Source organism: Trichoplusia ni, chromosome 17 (genome assembly GCF_003590095.1).
Source record: "Trichoplusia ni isolate ovarian cell line Hi5 chromosome 17, tn1, whole genome shotgun sequence".
Lineage (NCBI taxonomy): Eukaryota > Metazoa > Arthropoda > Insecta > Lepidoptera > Noctuidae > Trichoplusia > Trichoplusia ni.
This window is the reverse complement of record NC_039494.1, coordinates 709451-727055: the sequence shown is the minus strand read 5'-3', so window position 1 is coordinate 727055 and position 17605 is coordinate 709451. Positions and strand designations below refer to the sequence as shown.

Genomic DNA, 17605 nt, shown 5'->3' with positions numbered 1-17605 from the left:
CATAATCAGATGCAATATGGGTTACTTTGATTTAAGTAACGCGAATTTCGTTTTGAATTTTGGCAGTAATAGGATTTTAATAAGTAGGTAATTTAAAAAATTGTATGGATTTCAAATAAAAGCCATAAGGACAATTCAAACATATACCCTCAACTGTTAGGCCTATTTTGCGCGACTACGCGCATCTGTCAGGGCGGTTCGGCCGAAATCCTGCAATTAATTCTCCTCGTTCACTAAAACTACGATAGTTCTGTAATTAAAGATCACAGCTCGGCACATCATATGTAACATATCACGTATCATTAATATTTTTAATACTTTTTTTAAAGTTACCAAGTTTAGAATTTGGGTTTTTCCGTTCAGTTCAGCACATAATTTCGATATTTTTGTATAACGAAAAAATGTCAAGAAAACAAAGTTAGATATAATTTAGTTTTATACTATAATCTATGATTTTGCGTGATGATTAGATAAATTACTACACAAAACCTGTTTTGCGCTTCTGACAAGATGAAAGGATGCCAAAGCCGCGACCTCTCAATTTTCGTTATATAGCTTTTTATACCGTCTTCTGTAGAACGGCACAGCGTGATCGGAGAGGGGGAAGAGTTGTACTTCACATATTAGAGGTTGGCAGGAAATAACAGTCGGCATGTATTTAGAGTCATATATTCAATATAATCATGGGTTTCAAAATAAAGAACAAAATACATACTTTCCAATAACAATAAATAGGCACTTAATCAGTCAGCTTTGAATAAATTAGTAATGGTGGTAGTCGTGTCCGTAGACGGGGGCGGGGTGCACGGAGGGGGCAGAGTTGTGCACCACAGCGTTGAAACTGAAAAACGTAAATAATGATTAGTTTTGAATATTGTAGCAGCATCTACATGGGATATATATTTTTTAATAATAACTAAGCTATTTACCCGTTGTGAGCATCAGCGGTGTACTCGACCTTGCGGATGGAGCCGTCCGGTTGAGCCAGAGAGTAGTATCCGTGCACGGAGTCTCCGTCGCGGCTCTCGTGTTGGGACTTGTGGTCACCGGTGTGGGGGTCGGCCACGGAGTACGAGAAGTCGTATTTGGGGTGAGCCTGTAGTGTGAAATAATACATTAGAGAAATCGAAATTTGTAGCCAATTTGTAGAGCTACGGCAATAACAGTCGTAACAGTAATAACAGTCGTAAGTCGTATTTGGGGTGAGCATGCGAGTTTTAAAATTTTATAAATATAAAGAAAAATATGTAAAGCTAAACTAGTTGGGCTACGAAAAAAACACCTACGTAGGTGTCGTGACCGTCGTAGTGAACAGCGGGAGCGGCGTAGTGAGCTACGGGGGCAGCGTAATGGGCAATGGGTGCAACGTAGTGGGCTACGGGAGCGGCATAGTGCAGAGGCTCATCGTGGCGGATAATGCTTTGAGAAGACACGGCGTGACCGTGACCGTAGTAGCCGGCGTTAGCAGCGGCCAACAGGGCACTGAGAGCTACGATCTGGAAATAAAGTAGTTTTCTTTGTTTAATTATAAAAAATAGCTTATTTATTCACAAAATAACGGGGTATTTTATAAGAGCGGCCAATAACTTTTGCATAAAACACGCTAGGTACTCACTTTGCTAAACATTTTGGGTGGTTTGATTGCTTGTCAAATTCAAGTACTGAATGGTTAAAATGCACGTGATGAACGGTTTTATACTAAAAAAAGTATTTGCAACTGCTGTTTAAAGTGGGTGGGGCGATGAAATGCGAGCGTGAACTTGACTTTGAATTACTTTTTAACTTTTCTTACAGTTAATGTTATTCAAGGTTGAAATAACAGTTTGAGTCGTAAACGAAATAAATAAGGTATCTACTAAATATGGACTTCTGATATTGTATTTATGCATAAACTTACAACATATATATGATTCGTTTGATTGGAACGTTTTTGTTGAGCTTCTTCTTGCTTTGCTACATTAAGATAGTTTTATTATTTTCGTAAAATTATTTTTCATTGTTACTTATGGTTGTTTTTTCTGTTGTCCGTGGCTAAGTCATTACATGACACTTAATACGTTATACAGCTACTGATGCTTTCAGATATTATGTTGTAGGCACGGTTTTAGGTCTTTTTACCACCTGAAAATAATTGCGGTACCAACTTCAAATAAATCAAATACGTTTCAGTAATAAAATATAGATTATTGCAATTTAGTAATAAATATATAATTAATTATAAATTATACTATGTGAACCAATGCAAAATGCTTCATATTTGAGGTAGACCACATAGCAACTTCCTTATTATTTATCTTGTAAAAAAGTAGTTTTGTGGAATAAAATGCCTGGGTGAGAAACGTCCTAAAAAAGTCAACGATCCCCGCGTGGGACAAGCATATGTATGATCCACTGGTGCTTGCTCTGAGTCTGGTCTTTGTGCACGTGATTTGTATGTTTGTGAAACCCCCCGCGACACAAGAATTAAATTACTTACTGCGGGAGTCGTTTAAAGAAAAAAAAAGACTTTATGCTAGAGTTTCATAACCAGTTAAAATATTTAATGGTGTCTAATCAAAAATATGTATTTTTGATGAATTATTAGATATCATAAACTTGTAAGTAGAAATCGCTAACACTTCGTAAACATCTAGATACTGGCCCCTAGTACCATTGCAGTTGAAACATTTTCTTTTGTTTAAAACAAACTTTGAAAACAATATTCAAAGCAGTCAGTTTCCATTCGAGATGAAAATACTCGACAGTACGAATAAAACCAGCTAAAATTCCATAAGCTATCATGAGCTCTTTTCAGTTCCAGCATCAGACGTGACATGACAGTCATGGACCTGATGTCATGTCATGTCTATTTCTTCTCTACCGGAAAAAGAGTACTTACTTCACTGATTTTTTATTGTTAAATTTAGTAATAGACAAAGGTACAAGTGGAAATAAACGTATTTAAAAAATACACATTTAATCCACATATCGTGTTCTGTGACCAAAACGCAGAGGATATGATTATCGAGATGAATCGAAATGAATCAAGTCATTTATTCAAATTAGGCTACAATCGGCCAGTTCATGGAACACTGGGTAATATAGTTTAGATACTAAAAATATTGAAATGAAACTACTTTTACGGATTTTTCCGCGGTTTAATTCGCCGATCATGCTGAAGGTTCCAGCCATTATATTAGATTTGACCAACCACAGATCCTCGCTAAAGAATCCAAATTCCTACCTAGGATGTTTTGCGAGGCTATTGAGATTAAAAAACACCCTAATTTCAATAGAGAAGATGGCTGGAAGATATCACCTACTTGGGATCCAATAATAAATAAACTCAAGGCCAAACCCAAGAGCAGCGCTGCAAGACATCAAGACACAGTGAGCTCATACTGCGTAGGTCGGACCACAAACAATTAATTAAAATATGAAGGTAGAACGAGCAACATCTTCTGTCAAGACGGACGCCATCTCTGCCCGTGACCATGATACCTGCAAAGGTTTTGAAACGTCGGGAACTAAAATCTAAAATTAAACCGCGAAAAAATCCGTAAAAGTAGTTTCATTTCAATGTCTAACATTCGCGTAAACCTAAGAAACCACTATATTAAAAATAGTTCATGCGAGTCAATGATTGTTCATAGTAGTCTTTTTTTGTTCGAAGCCCTTACTACATATTTATTATATCCACTAAACATTGCGTGATTAAAGATCAACATCGCAAAATAACTTGTTTGGATTGTTAGAGGTTTTAATGTTATAAACAAAAAACTTTTATTATTTCTAAGTCATGTATTTAAGGGTATCATAGGTGAACACACTCTACAATAATTATAAATAGGCACTTAATCAGTCAGATATGCATAAATCAGTAATGGTCGGAGTCGTATTCGTGGATGGGGGCGGGGTGCACGGAGGGGGCAGAGTTGTGCACCACAGCGTTGAAACTGAAAATCGTAAATTACGATTAATTGTGAATGTTGTAGCAGCATCTACATTAAAAAGATTTTTATAATAATAACTAAACTACTTACCCATTGTGGGCATCAGCGGTGTACTCGACCTTGCGGATGGAACCGTCAGGTTGAGCCAGAGAGTAGTATCCGTGCACGGAGTCTCCGTTGCGGCTCTCGTGCTGGGACTTGTGGTCACCAGTGTGAGGGTCGGCCACGGAGTACGAGAAGTCGTATTTGGGGTGAGACTGTAGGTTTAAACAATACATTAAAACAATACAGACATTTTTAGTTTTACAATTTTTAGCTTTACTTCTAGAGCAACGGTAAAATTACTCACGTAGGTGTCGTGACTGTTGTAGTAAGCAGGAGCAGCGTAGTGGACGATGGGAGCAGCGTAGTGGACAATCGGCGCAGCGTAGTGGGCTACGGGAGCAGCGTAGTGTACAGGCTCGTCGTGACGGATAATGCTTTGGGAAGACACGGCGTGACCGTGACCAAAGTAGCCGGCGTTAGCAGCGGCCAATAGAGCGCTGAGAGCTACGATCTGAAAGTAACATAAATAATTTGATTCAAAAATAAAGCAATTTTTATAAATGAAATGAAATAAAATTAGTAATAAAAAAACTCACTTTGCTAAACATTTTGAGGTGCTTAGAATATTTGTCAATAACAAGTACTGAATGATATTGAAGCGTGTGGTGAATGGTTTTATACAAAAAAAATATATACATTGTAACTATTGCCTGAAGTGGGTGGGGCGATAAAATGCGAACGTGAACTTGACTCTGAATGACTGCAACGCTTTTCTTACAATTATTGTTACTCAAGACTGAAATAACAGTTTGTGTTGTAAAGTAAATGAAGAATAAATGAATAAATAAAGCAACAAATAAAGACTTCTAACAATAAAATTTTTCATTGATTCGAATTTAAAGGAAATTTTTCCTTTAAATTTCTCCTATATTAACTTATAAATTTATTGTTTTTGTCAATATATTATTGACTGGTGATTGATTTGGTCTTCTTAAGGAACTTCCAAATTTAAGAGGTAACTGGTTCTTGAGCAAAATATAATTTGGAGCTACCCTGAAAACTTCAGCCTGCTAGCTAATCGGGAAGTGCTTCAAAATTGAGTTGCAAAAATCCAACCGGAACGACAAACAAACAAACACGTTTATAAAAACATGGGGAAAAATACGCTTGAGTAAGCTTTTTCCAAACTTTAATGAAATTAAAAATGAAATGAGGATATTGAAACTAAATTGTTTATCCTCGATTCTAATAATTATGTGTAATAAAAAAGATTTAAAGAATTCTTCGTAACTGTCATCAAATAGTTGGCGAAATCATCGGGACATTTCATTTTTCAGAATCTCAGAATTTTGGAACATTAGACGCGACACAAAATTAAACGCGATGTATGTAATGCTATTATTAATTTAAGTGTTTCGGATCTTTTGTAGCCTAAAATGATAGTTATTGCTCTACTTTAATAAGCCTAAGAAATTCGATATTTTGAATATTGCAGCTTAATGATTAGGTAATTTTTTACAGTATGTAGGCTAATGCAAGACATTTTACATTTTGGCCCGAGATTGTGTAATTTAAGGAATTTTGTTGCGTTTCTTTTTTTTAATTAATAAATTGCGTAGACAAATAACGATTGCAGGTACGATAAAGCTGTTTAGTCTAATAACGTTCAGGTTAAAAAAATTAAATCTACCAATCGAAAATGCTTTTAATAAATAATGCCACTGTTGGTCGTGGTGGCCTTACGGTTTTTATGCACGAAGTGCAGGTTCGATCGCAACGCAGGCGAAGTACCAATGAGACATTATCAAATTTATATGTATTTTTTATTATTATTCCAAGACACCACTCAGAAACGGCGAAGGAAAACATCGTCATCACCTGGATTCTAAGTATTGGTGACTGAAATCTAAATTTGATTCATTTCCTATGTGCTACGGGTATTACCCGCATTAGCTAGCGCAGTGATTAATGCTCAAAACGTTCCCTATACGGGAAGAGGCCTGTGCCCAGCAGTGGACGGTGTTATGTGAGACTCGTGTTATTTTAACCGCTGAGCATTAATGGGTCTACTAATACTTTTTAAAAGAATTTAATCGCAATTGTCAACTTGCGGTGCGATGTGAACCGTAACTGCAATAGGTAGATGGTAGGCCTATCAGAGTCCTAGTCCTAGGCCTATAGAAAAACGGTATCGAAACTGTTATGTAAATAGTGAAGTTATTGTATTCCGTAATAACATACATTCATGGACGAATATTCCTTTGGTCGTGTTTGTGAAAGAGGTAAGAACAACTAGCATCTTATTAAAAAATAAATGTACTTTATATATACTTTTTACTTTTTTATTGTTGTTTCTAAATTTTTTCAGTGGAACCCATTTAGTTTTGTATTAGTTCCGAAATATATTTATGGTATGATTTAAATGAATTCACGGAATTTCTAGGATTTATTATAATCTTAGTCATACCAAGATTTGTTAGTGAGTGAAAATTTAAAACTCGATCCAATTATAATCACAGGTATTATACATTTATTCTACCGTTGGAGAAAATCATCGGCGATCGGCATACCACTATATCAAATGTCAGTGGAGTATGTGCCATCGCAGTGAAAATTTATAGACGACCGAAAATGCCGATCGGGTTTGGTGCCATGTCTTAGACAAGACAATATTTAACAGTGGTCTGTGACAGGGTTATGATGACATTAAAATGCAATGCATTTTTATATGCAATTCGTCATGCGAAATGCTATAAAGCGGGCAGATACAAAGCTTATTCGGACGAAAAAAGATACAAAAAAAGGTTTTAATTGTTTCACTCATTTATTCAAGGGTTGCATGCTACTTACACGATATGCTTGTTACGTAAATATAAAATAAATAGGCACTCAATCAGTCAAATATTAATTTTAGTAATGGTGGTAGTTGTGTCCGTGGACGGGGGCGGGGTGCACAGAGGGGGCAGAGTTGTGCACCACAGCGTTGAAACTGAAAAACGTACATTACGATTAATTGTGAATGTTGTAGCAGCATCTATTTATTTTTTATAATAATAACTAAACTATTTACCCGTTGTGGGCGTCAGCGGTGTACTCGACCTTGCGGATGGAGCCGTCAGGTTGAGCCAGAGAGTAGTATCCGTGCACGGAGTCTCCGTCGCGGCTCTCGTGCTGGGACTTGTGGTCGCCGGTGTGGGGGTCGGCCACGGAGTACGAGAAGTCGTATTTGGGGCGAGCCTGTAGATTTAAACAATACATTAAAACAATACAGAAATAAAATGTAGCCGTATTTGTATAGGTGCGGCGGTAATGTTACTAACGTAGGTGTCGTGGCCGTCGTAGTGAGCGGCAGGGGCGGCGTAGTGGGCGATAGGAGCAGCGTAGTGAGCAATGGGCGCGGCGTAGTGAGCTACGGGAGCGGCGTAGTGTACGGGCTCATCGTGACGGATGATGCTTTGGGAAGACACGGTGTGACCGTGGCCGTAGTAGCCGGCGTTAGCAGCGGCCAACAGAGCGCTGAGGGCTACGATCTGAAAACAACGTAGTTGTTAAAATTCATGTGAAAGTATTAAATTTCTTGTTTTCTTCGAAACATTCGAATAAAAAAAAAAATACTTTTATAAATTTACTCACTTTGCTGAACATTTTGGTTTAGTTTGATTACTTGTAAGGATCAAGTAGTGAATGAAATTCATACTTTTAGTGAACGGTTATATACTAAAAAAATTGTTGTACTTTATGAAGTAGGTGGGGCGATAAAATGCGAGCGTGAACTTGACTTTGAATGTCTACAATACTTTTGTTAGTGTAAATGTTGCTCAAGGTTCCAATAACAGATTGTGTTGTAAACTTAAGTAATAAATACCAACAAATATGGAATAACGGTAATTAATTTTATCATTTCTTTAAAATATTATTTCCTCAGATAGGAATGTTTTTTTGTATCCTTGCTTTGCTATATTTAGTATTTTTTTTCAGTTATCAACTTATATTATTTATAGGTTTTTTAATGAGAATTTCGTGATTTTGTCATAGTTTTTAGTATAAGGAGGTTGGACTACACACAATAAAATATTTTTAGATATTAACCACTTGGCGAAAGTGCTTTTGAGCAAGCCCAGTCCAAGTATCACGGTAACTTTTAATAATTAAAATAGAAAACGTTATTGTTATCATTGATATATTTTGTCGCTAAAATAACACTATGCAGCGGATTTAATAGTTTAGAGTATTTATTAATGAATGGTTTTCAAGCGAGTAATTGATATTTATCTTTAAGGGCAAGGTACTCTGATTATAATCATGTCTGTCAAAATAGTAGAGAAAAGAAACGACGCGCACGTAGTGAAAATTGAAATACACTTATAAGTTTTATACTTATTTATTGTTTTCAACAATTCATGTAGTTTTACATGACAAACATACGCAATCCAAATACGCTATACCAATAAGCGCTAGCCTTAAGATACCAATCCATCATCTTTTTAGTACGTTTATAAACGTAAGTGATTTGGTAACATATTCATAAAATCAGTATAAGGTACTTACAGAACCTTACGAATCTCTGATTTATTGAATAATTTCTCACGTTCCCGAAAAGTTCAACACAAAGTGTACGATGATGATTTGATTGATTCTTTATTTTATGAAATGAAATAATTAAGATTGCAAATAGGTAAAATGTTGTCTATTTCACATATCAAATTCATTTCAGGCTTGATGGAGTCAATATTTCTTAACTACGCTATAACGAACTGAAAAAAGTCGAAATAGACTCAGGGATTAATATTTAAATACAGAGTATTTTGTGTTTCATAATAAGTAAGCAAATGAATTGTATTTTCTGGACTGGCTTTTGAAAAAAGAAGCTGGACCAATCAGAACAAGCCTATGCTATAAGCGGCACGCGTGTCTTGAATAGGTCATTCCCCTCAATCATTATTTAACTGCACAAAACAACTCACAACCAGAACATCAATCGTACGAAATCGTAATTTAAATGTGTATGACAGCCATCTCTTTGCCTTATTTTCGCTCTTCTACTCACGACGCAAAGCGCACGCAACTGTAGCTTTGGCCTAAATATAAAATAACATGACAACAACACCTCAAAACTTGTAATAAATAAACAGTATTGAAATGGTAGCTAAAAACAGATTTAAAGATGGTTTAATTCTTAAAATATTTACTAGAGGCGAATTTATTGGACTTATTGCAGCATAATTTTTATCATTTTGAATTCAGGCATTCCATCATAATTTGCCTTAGTAGGAGAAGGTGTTTTTAATTTGGTCTCAACCGGAATGCTTATTTCATCTTAAAACTAAGTTGTCGTGAGGAAAATACAGTTATATTCTTTTAAGAATTTATTTTTGCAAATCATATAACACTCATACATACATAAATAACATAATAAATAGGCACTCAATCAGTCAGCTTTGAATAAATCAGTAATGGTGGTAGTCGTGTCCGTGGACGGGGGCGGGGTGCACGGAGGGGGCAGAGTTGTGCACCACGGCGTTGAAACTGAAAAAAAGAATAATTATGAGTTGTGAGCTTGACAGCAGTATCTATAAGAATACGAATATCCATTGTTATCTTATCTTACCCGTTGTGGGCGTCAGCGGTGTACTCAACCTTGCGGATGGAGCCGTCAGGTTGAGCCAGAGAGTAGTATCCGTGCACGGAGTCTCCGTCGCGGCTCTCGTGCTGGGACTTGTGGTCGCCGGTGTGGGGGTCCGCCACGGAGTACGAGAAGTCGTATTTGGGGTGAGCCTGTAGTGTTTTGATCAATACATTAGAACAAATATAATTTGTAGCCGTATTTATAGAGCTACAGCAAAAATACTTACGTAGGTGTCGTGACCGTCGTAGTGAGCCACGGGAGCGGCGTAGTGGGCGATGGGAGCGGCGTAGTGAGCTACAGGGGCGGCGTAGTGGGCAATGGGTGCAGCGTAGTGGGCTACGGGAGCGGCGTAGTGTACGGGCTCATCGTGACGGACAATGCTTTGGGAGGACACTGCGTGACCGTGGCCGTAGTAGCCGGCGTTGGCGGCGGCCAACAGAGCGCTGAGAGCTACGATCTGGAAAAAATCAAGTACAACATTATAGACTTAGAAATAGTTATGTTTTGTTTCTTCTGTATATTCCCTGTTAGCTATCAATGAGTCTTGTATAATAAACTAATATTTTTTTAAACTACACTCACTTTGCTGAACATTGTTGTTGTATTGTTTGTAACAATTAAGTGTTGATTGATATCGTAGCATTGGCTGTATGGTTTTATATATTAAAAGCAAAAGGCGCGCGGTCGTGGTGGGGCGGAGAAATGCGTTCGCGCACTTGACTTTGAATACTATGACAAGTTTCAAGGCCGCTGATTTGCGTAGTCGATTTGTAGGCCCACTGCGATGAAAAATAATTTAGAAAGTATTTTTAAGAAACCAGAAAAACCAAACAAGAGTAGACAAAACTTTTCCATAAAAGTAACAAGTGATGCTATCAGCACAAAATATGAGAACAATTAAAATTGTCTTGTCCTTCGCCACTTTTCATTTCGTACAGAGGAGCCGGGCGTCCTCGTCAATATGTTTATACTATTTCTGGATCTAAATGTCGTAAAACGTAGAGCTTCCCATGTTTTGCACTGTTGCCGACTCTGTCCTCTGCATAGTTCATACAAAAATTCTACGATTGAAGTATACTTTTGTATTGAATACTTACCATATCGAGTAATGTTAATTTTCCTTTTAATTCGTGAACAAAAAGATTCTTTAAAGTTCAAGTTTAGTAGCTAGTAATAGCGAATTACATAAAAGAAAATAACCGCGAAACTCAAACATGAGTTTGTTTCAATTTCAAAACTAGTTTATTGTTTTCGCAAACGTCGAATAGTTGCGAATTTAAAACAATACGCAATATATTTATTTCATTTTTCGTTTAACTATTGTAATGATTTAAAATATTAAAATTAATTAACAGGTATGTTATATTAATTCACATTTTGCAATATTGTCAATTAATTTGGCGTAGGTAAGCGTTGCATACCGTTTTAATCAGTTCTAGCAATATTTGAAACCTTGGATTTTAATTAAATCTATTTTAATTTATTTGTGTTTATGAAATAGCCAGAAATATTCGAGTACTTATGTACTCTAGCAGTTAATACTTAGTAATGATAAGAAAAAATGTATGTTCAAAACAATTATGTAGCATTTATTTGTTAGAGTATGCCTAGTAAAAACTCATTAGATTTTAGTAAAGTTGTTTTTTTTTTTTTTATAAACGACGAAACGTTTATAAAAAAGCAACTAAGGACTTAAATCCTTGTTTCGCGTAGGGTTACACAAACTCAGATTACTTGTCGAAATACTGACATGGGGATCGAACCCACAACGTGGCGCATGGTAGTTTTGGTGTGGTTACTTACGAGTATAATGCCACTTGGGTATCCGTGTATCAAGTTACAAAGTATATTTTATTATTATCGTCAATTGCAATGATATAATTATTATGGGTTAAACTAAATAGAGTAAAATCTGTACGAATACAAATGTATTACATAAAATGAATCTATAAATACTTTAATTAAATTGATTACAGTCAGATCTTCACGGCAATTGTTATAGTCTATTTAAGTAGGCAATCTGCATTTACCACAAATTCACTAAAATACTAATAAGATAAGTAAAATAAAATATACTCTCCGCACTATTTTGTATGGTATTGTCAAAATAATGCCCATACTGTATCGGTATATGTACATATGATATGTGTATGTAATGCACACTACATACTTATACTACCTACAACCTCAATGTGGCGACCAATAGGGTATTTATCCTATAATATAAATCCAAAAAATATTGAATACGTATTTTTCAGTTTATCACAATATTAACAAGTTAAGGAAGATGAAAAGCACTGAAGTATGGTAGTGGGGCTTAAAACATCACTTGCTAATAAAAAGCTTACGGGTAAGTGAAATTATTATTTATTATTTTTCCAGGAACAGCATTCAGCTATGCAGTATTGATGGTGATCTTATATCGCGTGTGCAACAGATATTGTGTGTGATTTGATACTAACACTTACGAGCTTATAAACTTTCTAAAACATACTTTAATTTTTACATTTAATGGAATCTTATTCTCAGTTTTGTTTTATAGCAGACAATGTTGTTTATTCTAGTGTTATATTTCATTGTTTACTTTTTACTTGTATTTTTGGTTAACAAAAATTTATTCGCTTCTTTATTATTACTAGAAACCGACGGAGTTGTGGTTACTTTAAGCTTATAAGAAATGTTTCAGTCAAAACAATAAATTACGTAAAAAATCATGTTTATTTACACATTATACTTTGTATGTACAGCTTAATAAATAGGTTATAAGATCAATCGTTGAATATTCTCAGTAATGATGGTACGCATGTCCGTATACGGGGGCGGGGTGCACGGAGGGAGCAGAGTTGTGTACCACGGCGTTGAAACTGAAAAACAACGATTAAAAATTAAATTCCGTCTTACAACAATTAAAAAAAATTGATACAACTTTTGTCATTATTTATGTCTTACCCGTTGTGGGCATCAGCGGTGTACTCGACCTTGCGGATGGAGCCGTCAGGTTGAGCCAGAGAGTAGTATCCGTGCACGGAGTCTCCGTCGCGGCTCTCGTGCTGGGACTTGTGGTCACCGGTGTGGGGGTCCGACACAGAGTATGCGTAGTCGTATTTTGGGTGAGCCTGTAGTGTTGAAAAATACATTAGAACAAATGTAATTTGTAGACAATTTGTAGAGCTACGGCAATAACACTTACATAGGTGTCGTGACCGTCGTAGTGAGCAGCGGGAGCAGCGTAGTGAGCAATGGGAGTGGCGTAGTGAGCTACGGGGGCGGCGTAGTGGGCAATGGGTGCAGCGTAGTGGGCTACGGGAGCTGCGTAGTGTAGGGGCTCATCGTGACGGATGATGCTTTGGGAAGACACGGCGTGGCCATGGCCGTAGTAGCCGGCATTGGCGGCAGCCAACATAGCGCTGAAAGCTAAGATCTGTAAAAAAATAATATGTAGTTAGTTTAATGTGTACATATAAATCACTGTTTATAATTTCGTCGAATTATTTTAGTTTCACACTCACTTTGCTGAACATTTTGGTGGTTGGTTTGTAAAAATCAAGTGTTGATTGATGTCAATAAATGTAATGCAGTACAGTTTTATAGAACTTGGTCAGTGTGTGACCAAGAGGGGTGGGGCGGAGAAATGTGTGCGCACCTTGACTATGAAACTGTGACAACGCGATCAGACCTTGTACGTTACCGTTTCGTTTGTTATGTGTAATTGATTTTTTATATTTGAAGGGTGTACTACAGTTTTTTGCCAGAAGACTCATAAACATGTTTTACTGTAAACCTGTGCTAAAATGAACTTTAAAATTACGTTTAGTGTGTTCTGTGCACTAAGTATGAAGAAGAACTAGGTGTAAAACATGAATGAATGAAATTGATATGTGTAAATAAATCACAGATTTTTGTGAACTCGATACCTACAGATTGAAAATGTTATAATTGGATATTTTGTAAAGTCGCTACATAAAAACAACCGTTAAAGATAAACGCTGTTCTGATACCGTAATTAGTCATGGCATAATTAGGTTGCAAAAATAAGAATTATGCTGCTTGAGCTATCAAATATTACAAAGACATATAAAAAAATCCTGCTAAATTGTCCGTTTAGACTGTCATTTAAAATATACGGCTTTCGTTAATCGTTTTTAATTATATACATTTTTTTCTCGCAAGGCTCACTTTTACCCAGCCCTTTCATCTTAATAATATTACTGGAAGAATTGCAATTCTCGTAGACTTTCATGAAATAAAGAGGACAAGAAGTGTACGGTGAGTATAGAATTAGATAAAACTTACATAAATATTTGTATGAAATTTATATTCTACCCATTACCTTCACTGCGTATTGGTGATTTCAAGGATTATAAACAAGAAGGGATTATTAATTAATTTTAAATTAATTAATGCGACTGTTGAAACGACTCGCGAAATATGGATATCAGTCCCTGTGTTCCAGGGATTTCACTAACATTCAAGTCAATTTACAAAGATACTCTTCGTATACGTAATACGTCTTAAGCGGGGATCGAACCGTCGATGTAATATAACGCACAGTGGGTTTGGCGTGGCGACCTCAAGCACATAGCTCTCCGTGCAGGCAAAAGTCAGTGCTTACTCTATATTGAACACGTACAACGTTACCCACACCCCGTATCATCGATTTATAGCACTGTAACAGTTGGGCTACCATAACAGCTGTAAAATTAGTCCACAACTTAGATATTTTGAACTAAAATTGTAGGTTTTCCATGAATTTACGATAAAATTATTCAAATGATAAGTAGGGAACAAATTTGTCAAATTATAGCTGCAAGATAATATATTGTAGTAGGGCTAATAAAACAGGACAGGTGTCCGATTTATATCTAGCACCAATATTACTGCGGGTTTGTTACTGTTAAATCGAAACGTGGTTCCGAATGGTTAATATGTTTTTATTATATATTTTTTTTGTGAAAAATTAAAATAATTTATAGTACTTTAATACTGTTCTAAGACTTTTTTAATACATCAGAGGTCTTTTCACAGCAGTAGGTACTTACTTGTAATGGAATTTTGTAAATTCTTATCGTTAGACTGGTGATCTATGAATATTATAAGTGTTAATCGAATACGCGACGCTGAGTGTTCCAAACAATTAGACTAAAGAAAAACTAAATGGTAAACAAATTTATGACAGTGTCAACTGTTACTTTGCCTTGATTGTTATTTTTTTACAGCAAAAATTAGCTTTAACTCATGTCACTTAATATTTCATCGCTCCTTCGGTTCACGAGACACAACTTGATATCGGATGGACAGACAGCAGATCCCTAGTATAGGATTATGTTTTTACGTAAGGGCTCTAAAAAGTAATGCAGCAAAAAATATTTTCTTTCCTTTTTCCTTTATTTTTGCAGTTATTTTGATTATACTTGTTCGCTTTGTATAGTTTCATTTGTTACTCAGTCTCATTATAAGGAAATGTTAAAAAATATATTGAATGGAATATTGGCCCTATTCTTGAACTGCCAAGCTTTTCATTTTCAGGTGGTGATGTTCAACATTTTATAGAAGAGATAATGGGCTACTGTTATATTTGACCATTGGAAATGGAACGAGAAAATCGTACTTCTAAGCATGAGGTAAAAAAAGCATTGCTAAATATTATCACATCATGTTTATTTACAGTTCTTTGTAGTTTTTATATTTACAATATAATAAATAGGTTCAGTTTGGTTAATTTTCCTCTCTTAGTAATGATGTCCGTATGCGTGTCCGTGAACGGGGGCGGGGTGCACGGAGGGGGCAGAGTTGTGCACCACAGCGTTGAAACTGAAAAACATTAGTAATGGTTAGCTGCGAACTAATAATAAATATATAATAAATAATAATGTAAATGATGCGCCTATAATGAACATGAATCTGATGATTATCCTTTGTAATTTTGCTTACCCGTTGTGGGCATCAGCGGTGTACTCGACCTTGCGGATGGAGCCGTCAGGTTGAGCCAGAGAGTAGTATCCGTGCACGGAGTCTCCGTCGCGGCTCTCGTGCTGGGACTTGTGGTCACCGGTGTGGGGGTCGGCCACGGAGTACGAGAAGTCGTATTTGGGGTGAGCCTGTAGATTTAAACAATACATTAATATAGAAATATAATATGTATCAGAATTTGGGAGCTACGATAAAGATACTTACGTAGGTGTCATGGCCGTCGTAGTGGGCCGCGGGGGCAGCGTAGTGAGCTACGGGAGCAGCGTAGTGTGCTACAGGTGCAGCGTAGTGGGCAATAGGGGCGGCGTAGTGGGCAATAGGAGCAGCGTAGTGTCCCTCATCGTGACGGATGATGCTTTGGGAAGAAGTGGCGTGGCCGTGGCCGTAGCCTAAGAGACCAGCGTTGGCAGCGGCCAACATAGCTCCGAAAGCAACGATCTAGACAAAAGTAAAAGACAATTATATTATAGTTAAAAGTGAAAACATTGACGGAAACGTATTTTAATTTTACTATATTTTAACTCACTTTGCTGAACATGTTGTTTGTTTGTTAGTATCAAGTGTTGATTGATGTCAAAAGACTTGCAGTTTGGTTTTATAGAACTCGGCCGGTGTATGTACTGGCGCGGTGGGGCGGAGAAATGCGAGTAAGTACCTTGACTGCGTAATTATGACAACATAATTTGGACCTTGTTTGATACAGTTTGGTCAGTAGCGTATAACTAGAGTGTTGTGTACAGTGAAATATCAACTTATTAAGCATGTATGGAATGTCTACTATACATTTTTATTGTTCGTTTAGGAATAATACATGGACTTTTTTATAAGAATTATTGAATAGCGCCAAGCAAGAGGAATTCATTAAATTCCTTGATCTGTATCAAATAAACATTAAGGAAATATTGGCAAGAGAAACAATGCAATTAGATTTTATACGATCTTTAAACGTAATTTTATTTGTACTTAGTCAAGTGAAATTTAAATACTTATTAAAGCGAGAAAAAATGTAAATAAGGGAACTATTGTTTGAGACGTCACTTAGTAGACATAGGACTTATTTCTGTAATGTTATTTTCCTATCAGATTGTATTACTTAGTACATAATGTGCTCATATAATATTAAGTAAAAATGACTCGACATAGGCTTTTCTGCAAGTATGTCTTGTGTAACTGATGCTACAGATAGAGTTTTGCTTGATAGAGTTATTATAATTTTGTGTTTGGTAATTTTACTGTGTCAGAAATTCAGAATTTTTCAAAGTAAGTTTCAAAAAGTTTTGTCAATAAATGTATTGCTTATTATAACACCATGTTTTATTACGCTCCCCTTTATAATTCAGCACTTTTATTTTTTTGACTTCTTCTACAAAAATCATTATTTCCTTGTGTGACTCTTACGTGAGCAAAGAAAAAGTACACAAGGAAAGGATTCTTATAACTAGTGTCTTATTTAGTTAAAAAATCGCTTCACGAATCAGTCGGATCAACACAAAAAAATATAAATATCTATACTAACATATAAAGCTGAAGAGTTTGTTTGTTTGTTTGAACGTGCTAATCTCAAGAATTTCAAATTGAAAAATTATTTTTGTGTTGAATAGACCATTCATCTAGGAAGGTTTAGGCTATATACCATTACGCTGCGACTAATAGGAGCGAAGATACAATGGAAAATATGATAAAAACACAGGGCAGGTATAAATCAGAACTTATATCTTCTGACCATGCGGACGAAGTCGCGGCAAACAGCTAGTTCGGGTATAATATGACATAATACAAGTGAAGTAGAACAAAAAACAAGTGCGTGTTTATTGATTTCGTGACATTGGCATGCACGAGTATGATTCAGAATTGTAAACTTTTTGGCCTTATATTAGGTGTAAGTGGAATTTAACACAATTTAGAGTTAGTTTTCAGAGAATTTTGGTAAAGAATATTATTACCCGTTTCATTGGTTAGTTGACAATGCTAGTTTTTTTGTGTTTCGGTCTACGCTCCCGTAGTAAGGTATTTAATCCTAGTTTCGCGGACA

General features: G+C 36.1%; 4 protein-coding genes and 1 pseudogene across 4 annotated transcripts; all 5 read right to left on the bottom strand.

Moving 5' to 3' along the window:
* Window positions 1–653: 653 nt before the first annotated feature.
* On the bottom strand, window positions 654–1547 carry LOC113502680 (cuticle protein 7-like; the record flags this gene model as incomplete). Its single annotated transcript, XM_026884333.1, has 3 exons — window positions 654–841; window positions 930–1096; window positions 1287–1547. Coding segments are annotated over 3 exons (507 nt in total), but the record flags the coding sequence as incomplete, so codon positions are not given.
* Window positions 1548–3765: 2218 nt separating this feature from the next.
* Window positions 3766–4585, bottom strand: LOC113502364 (cuticle protein 7-like). The gene is made up of 4 exons (XM_026883910.1): window positions 4574–4585; window positions 4282–4488; window positions 4023–4189; window positions 3766–3935 (listed from the first exon to the last, which is right to left on the bottom strand). The coding sequence occupies exons 1-4, from the start codon at window positions 4583–4585 to the stop codon at window positions 3857–3859; spliced, it is 465 nt and encodes a 154-aa protein (XP_026739711.1). The 3' UTR covers window positions 3766–3856.
* Window positions 4586–6782: 2197 nt separating this feature from the next.
* Window positions 6783–7622, bottom strand: LOC113502363 (cuticle protein 7-like). The gene is made up of 4 exons (XM_026883909.1): window positions 7611–7622; window positions 7247–7507; window positions 7048–7214; window positions 6783–6966 (listed from the first exon to the last, which is right to left on the bottom strand). Exons 1-4 carry the CDS (start codon window positions 7620–7622, stop codon window positions 6888–6890), a joined length of 519 nt encoding a protein of 172 aa, XP_026739710.1. The 3' UTR covers window positions 6783–6887.
* Window positions 7623–9328: 1706 nt separating this feature from the next.
* Window positions 9329–16117, bottom strand: LOC113502679 (annotated as a pseudogene).
* LOC113502365 (cuticle protein 7-like) lies at window positions 12303–13321 on the bottom strand. Its single transcript, XM_026883911.1, has 3 exons — window positions 12794–13321; window positions 12553–12719; window positions 12303–12467 (listed from the first exon to the last, which is right to left on the bottom strand). Exons 1-3 carry the CDS (start codon window positions 13004–13006, stop codon window positions 12389–12391), a joined length of 459 nt encoding a protein of 152 aa, XP_026739712.1. The 5' UTR covers window positions 13007–13321; the 3' UTR covers window positions 12303–12388.
* Window positions 16118–17605: the final 1488 nt, after the last annotated feature.

What these genes read in the sequence shown, in the direction of transcription:
- LOC113502364 (XM_026883910.1), bottom strand. An exon ending in ACAACAGTCACGACACCTAC is followed by an intron (nt 4,190 to 4,281) that starts GTGAGTAATTTT and finishes TTAAACCTACAG; the next exon opens with TCTCACCCCAAATACGACTT. An exon ending in ACCGCTGATGCCCACAATGG is followed by an intron (nt 3,936 to 4,022) that starts GTAAGTAGTTTA and finishes TACGATTTTCAG; the next exon opens with TTTCAACGCTGTGGTGCACA.
- LOC113502363 (XM_026883909.1), bottom strand. An exon ending in TACGGCTACATTTTATTTCT is followed by an intron (nt 7,215 to 7,246) that starts GTATTGTTTTAA and finishes TTAAATCTACAG; the next exon opens with GCTCGCCCCAAATACGACTT. An exon ending in ACCGCTGACGCCCACAACGG is followed by an intron (nt 6,967 to 7,047) that starts GTAAATAGTTTA and finishes TACGTTTTTCAG; the next exon opens with TTTCAACGCTGTGGTGCACA.
- LOC113502365 (XM_026883911.1), bottom strand. Translation starts at nt 13,006, where the DNA reads ATGTTGGCTGCCGCCAATGCCGGCTACTACGGCCATGGCCACGCCGTG. An exon ending in ACGACGGTCACGACACCTAT is followed by an intron (nt 12,720 to 12,793) that starts GTAAGTGTTATT and finishes TCAACACTACAG; the next exon opens with GCTCACCCAAAATACGACTA. An exon ending in ACCGCTGATGCCCACAACGG is followed by an intron (nt 12,468 to 12,552) that starts GTAAGACATAAA and finishes GTTGTTTTTCAG; the next exon opens with TTTCAACGCCGTGGTACACA.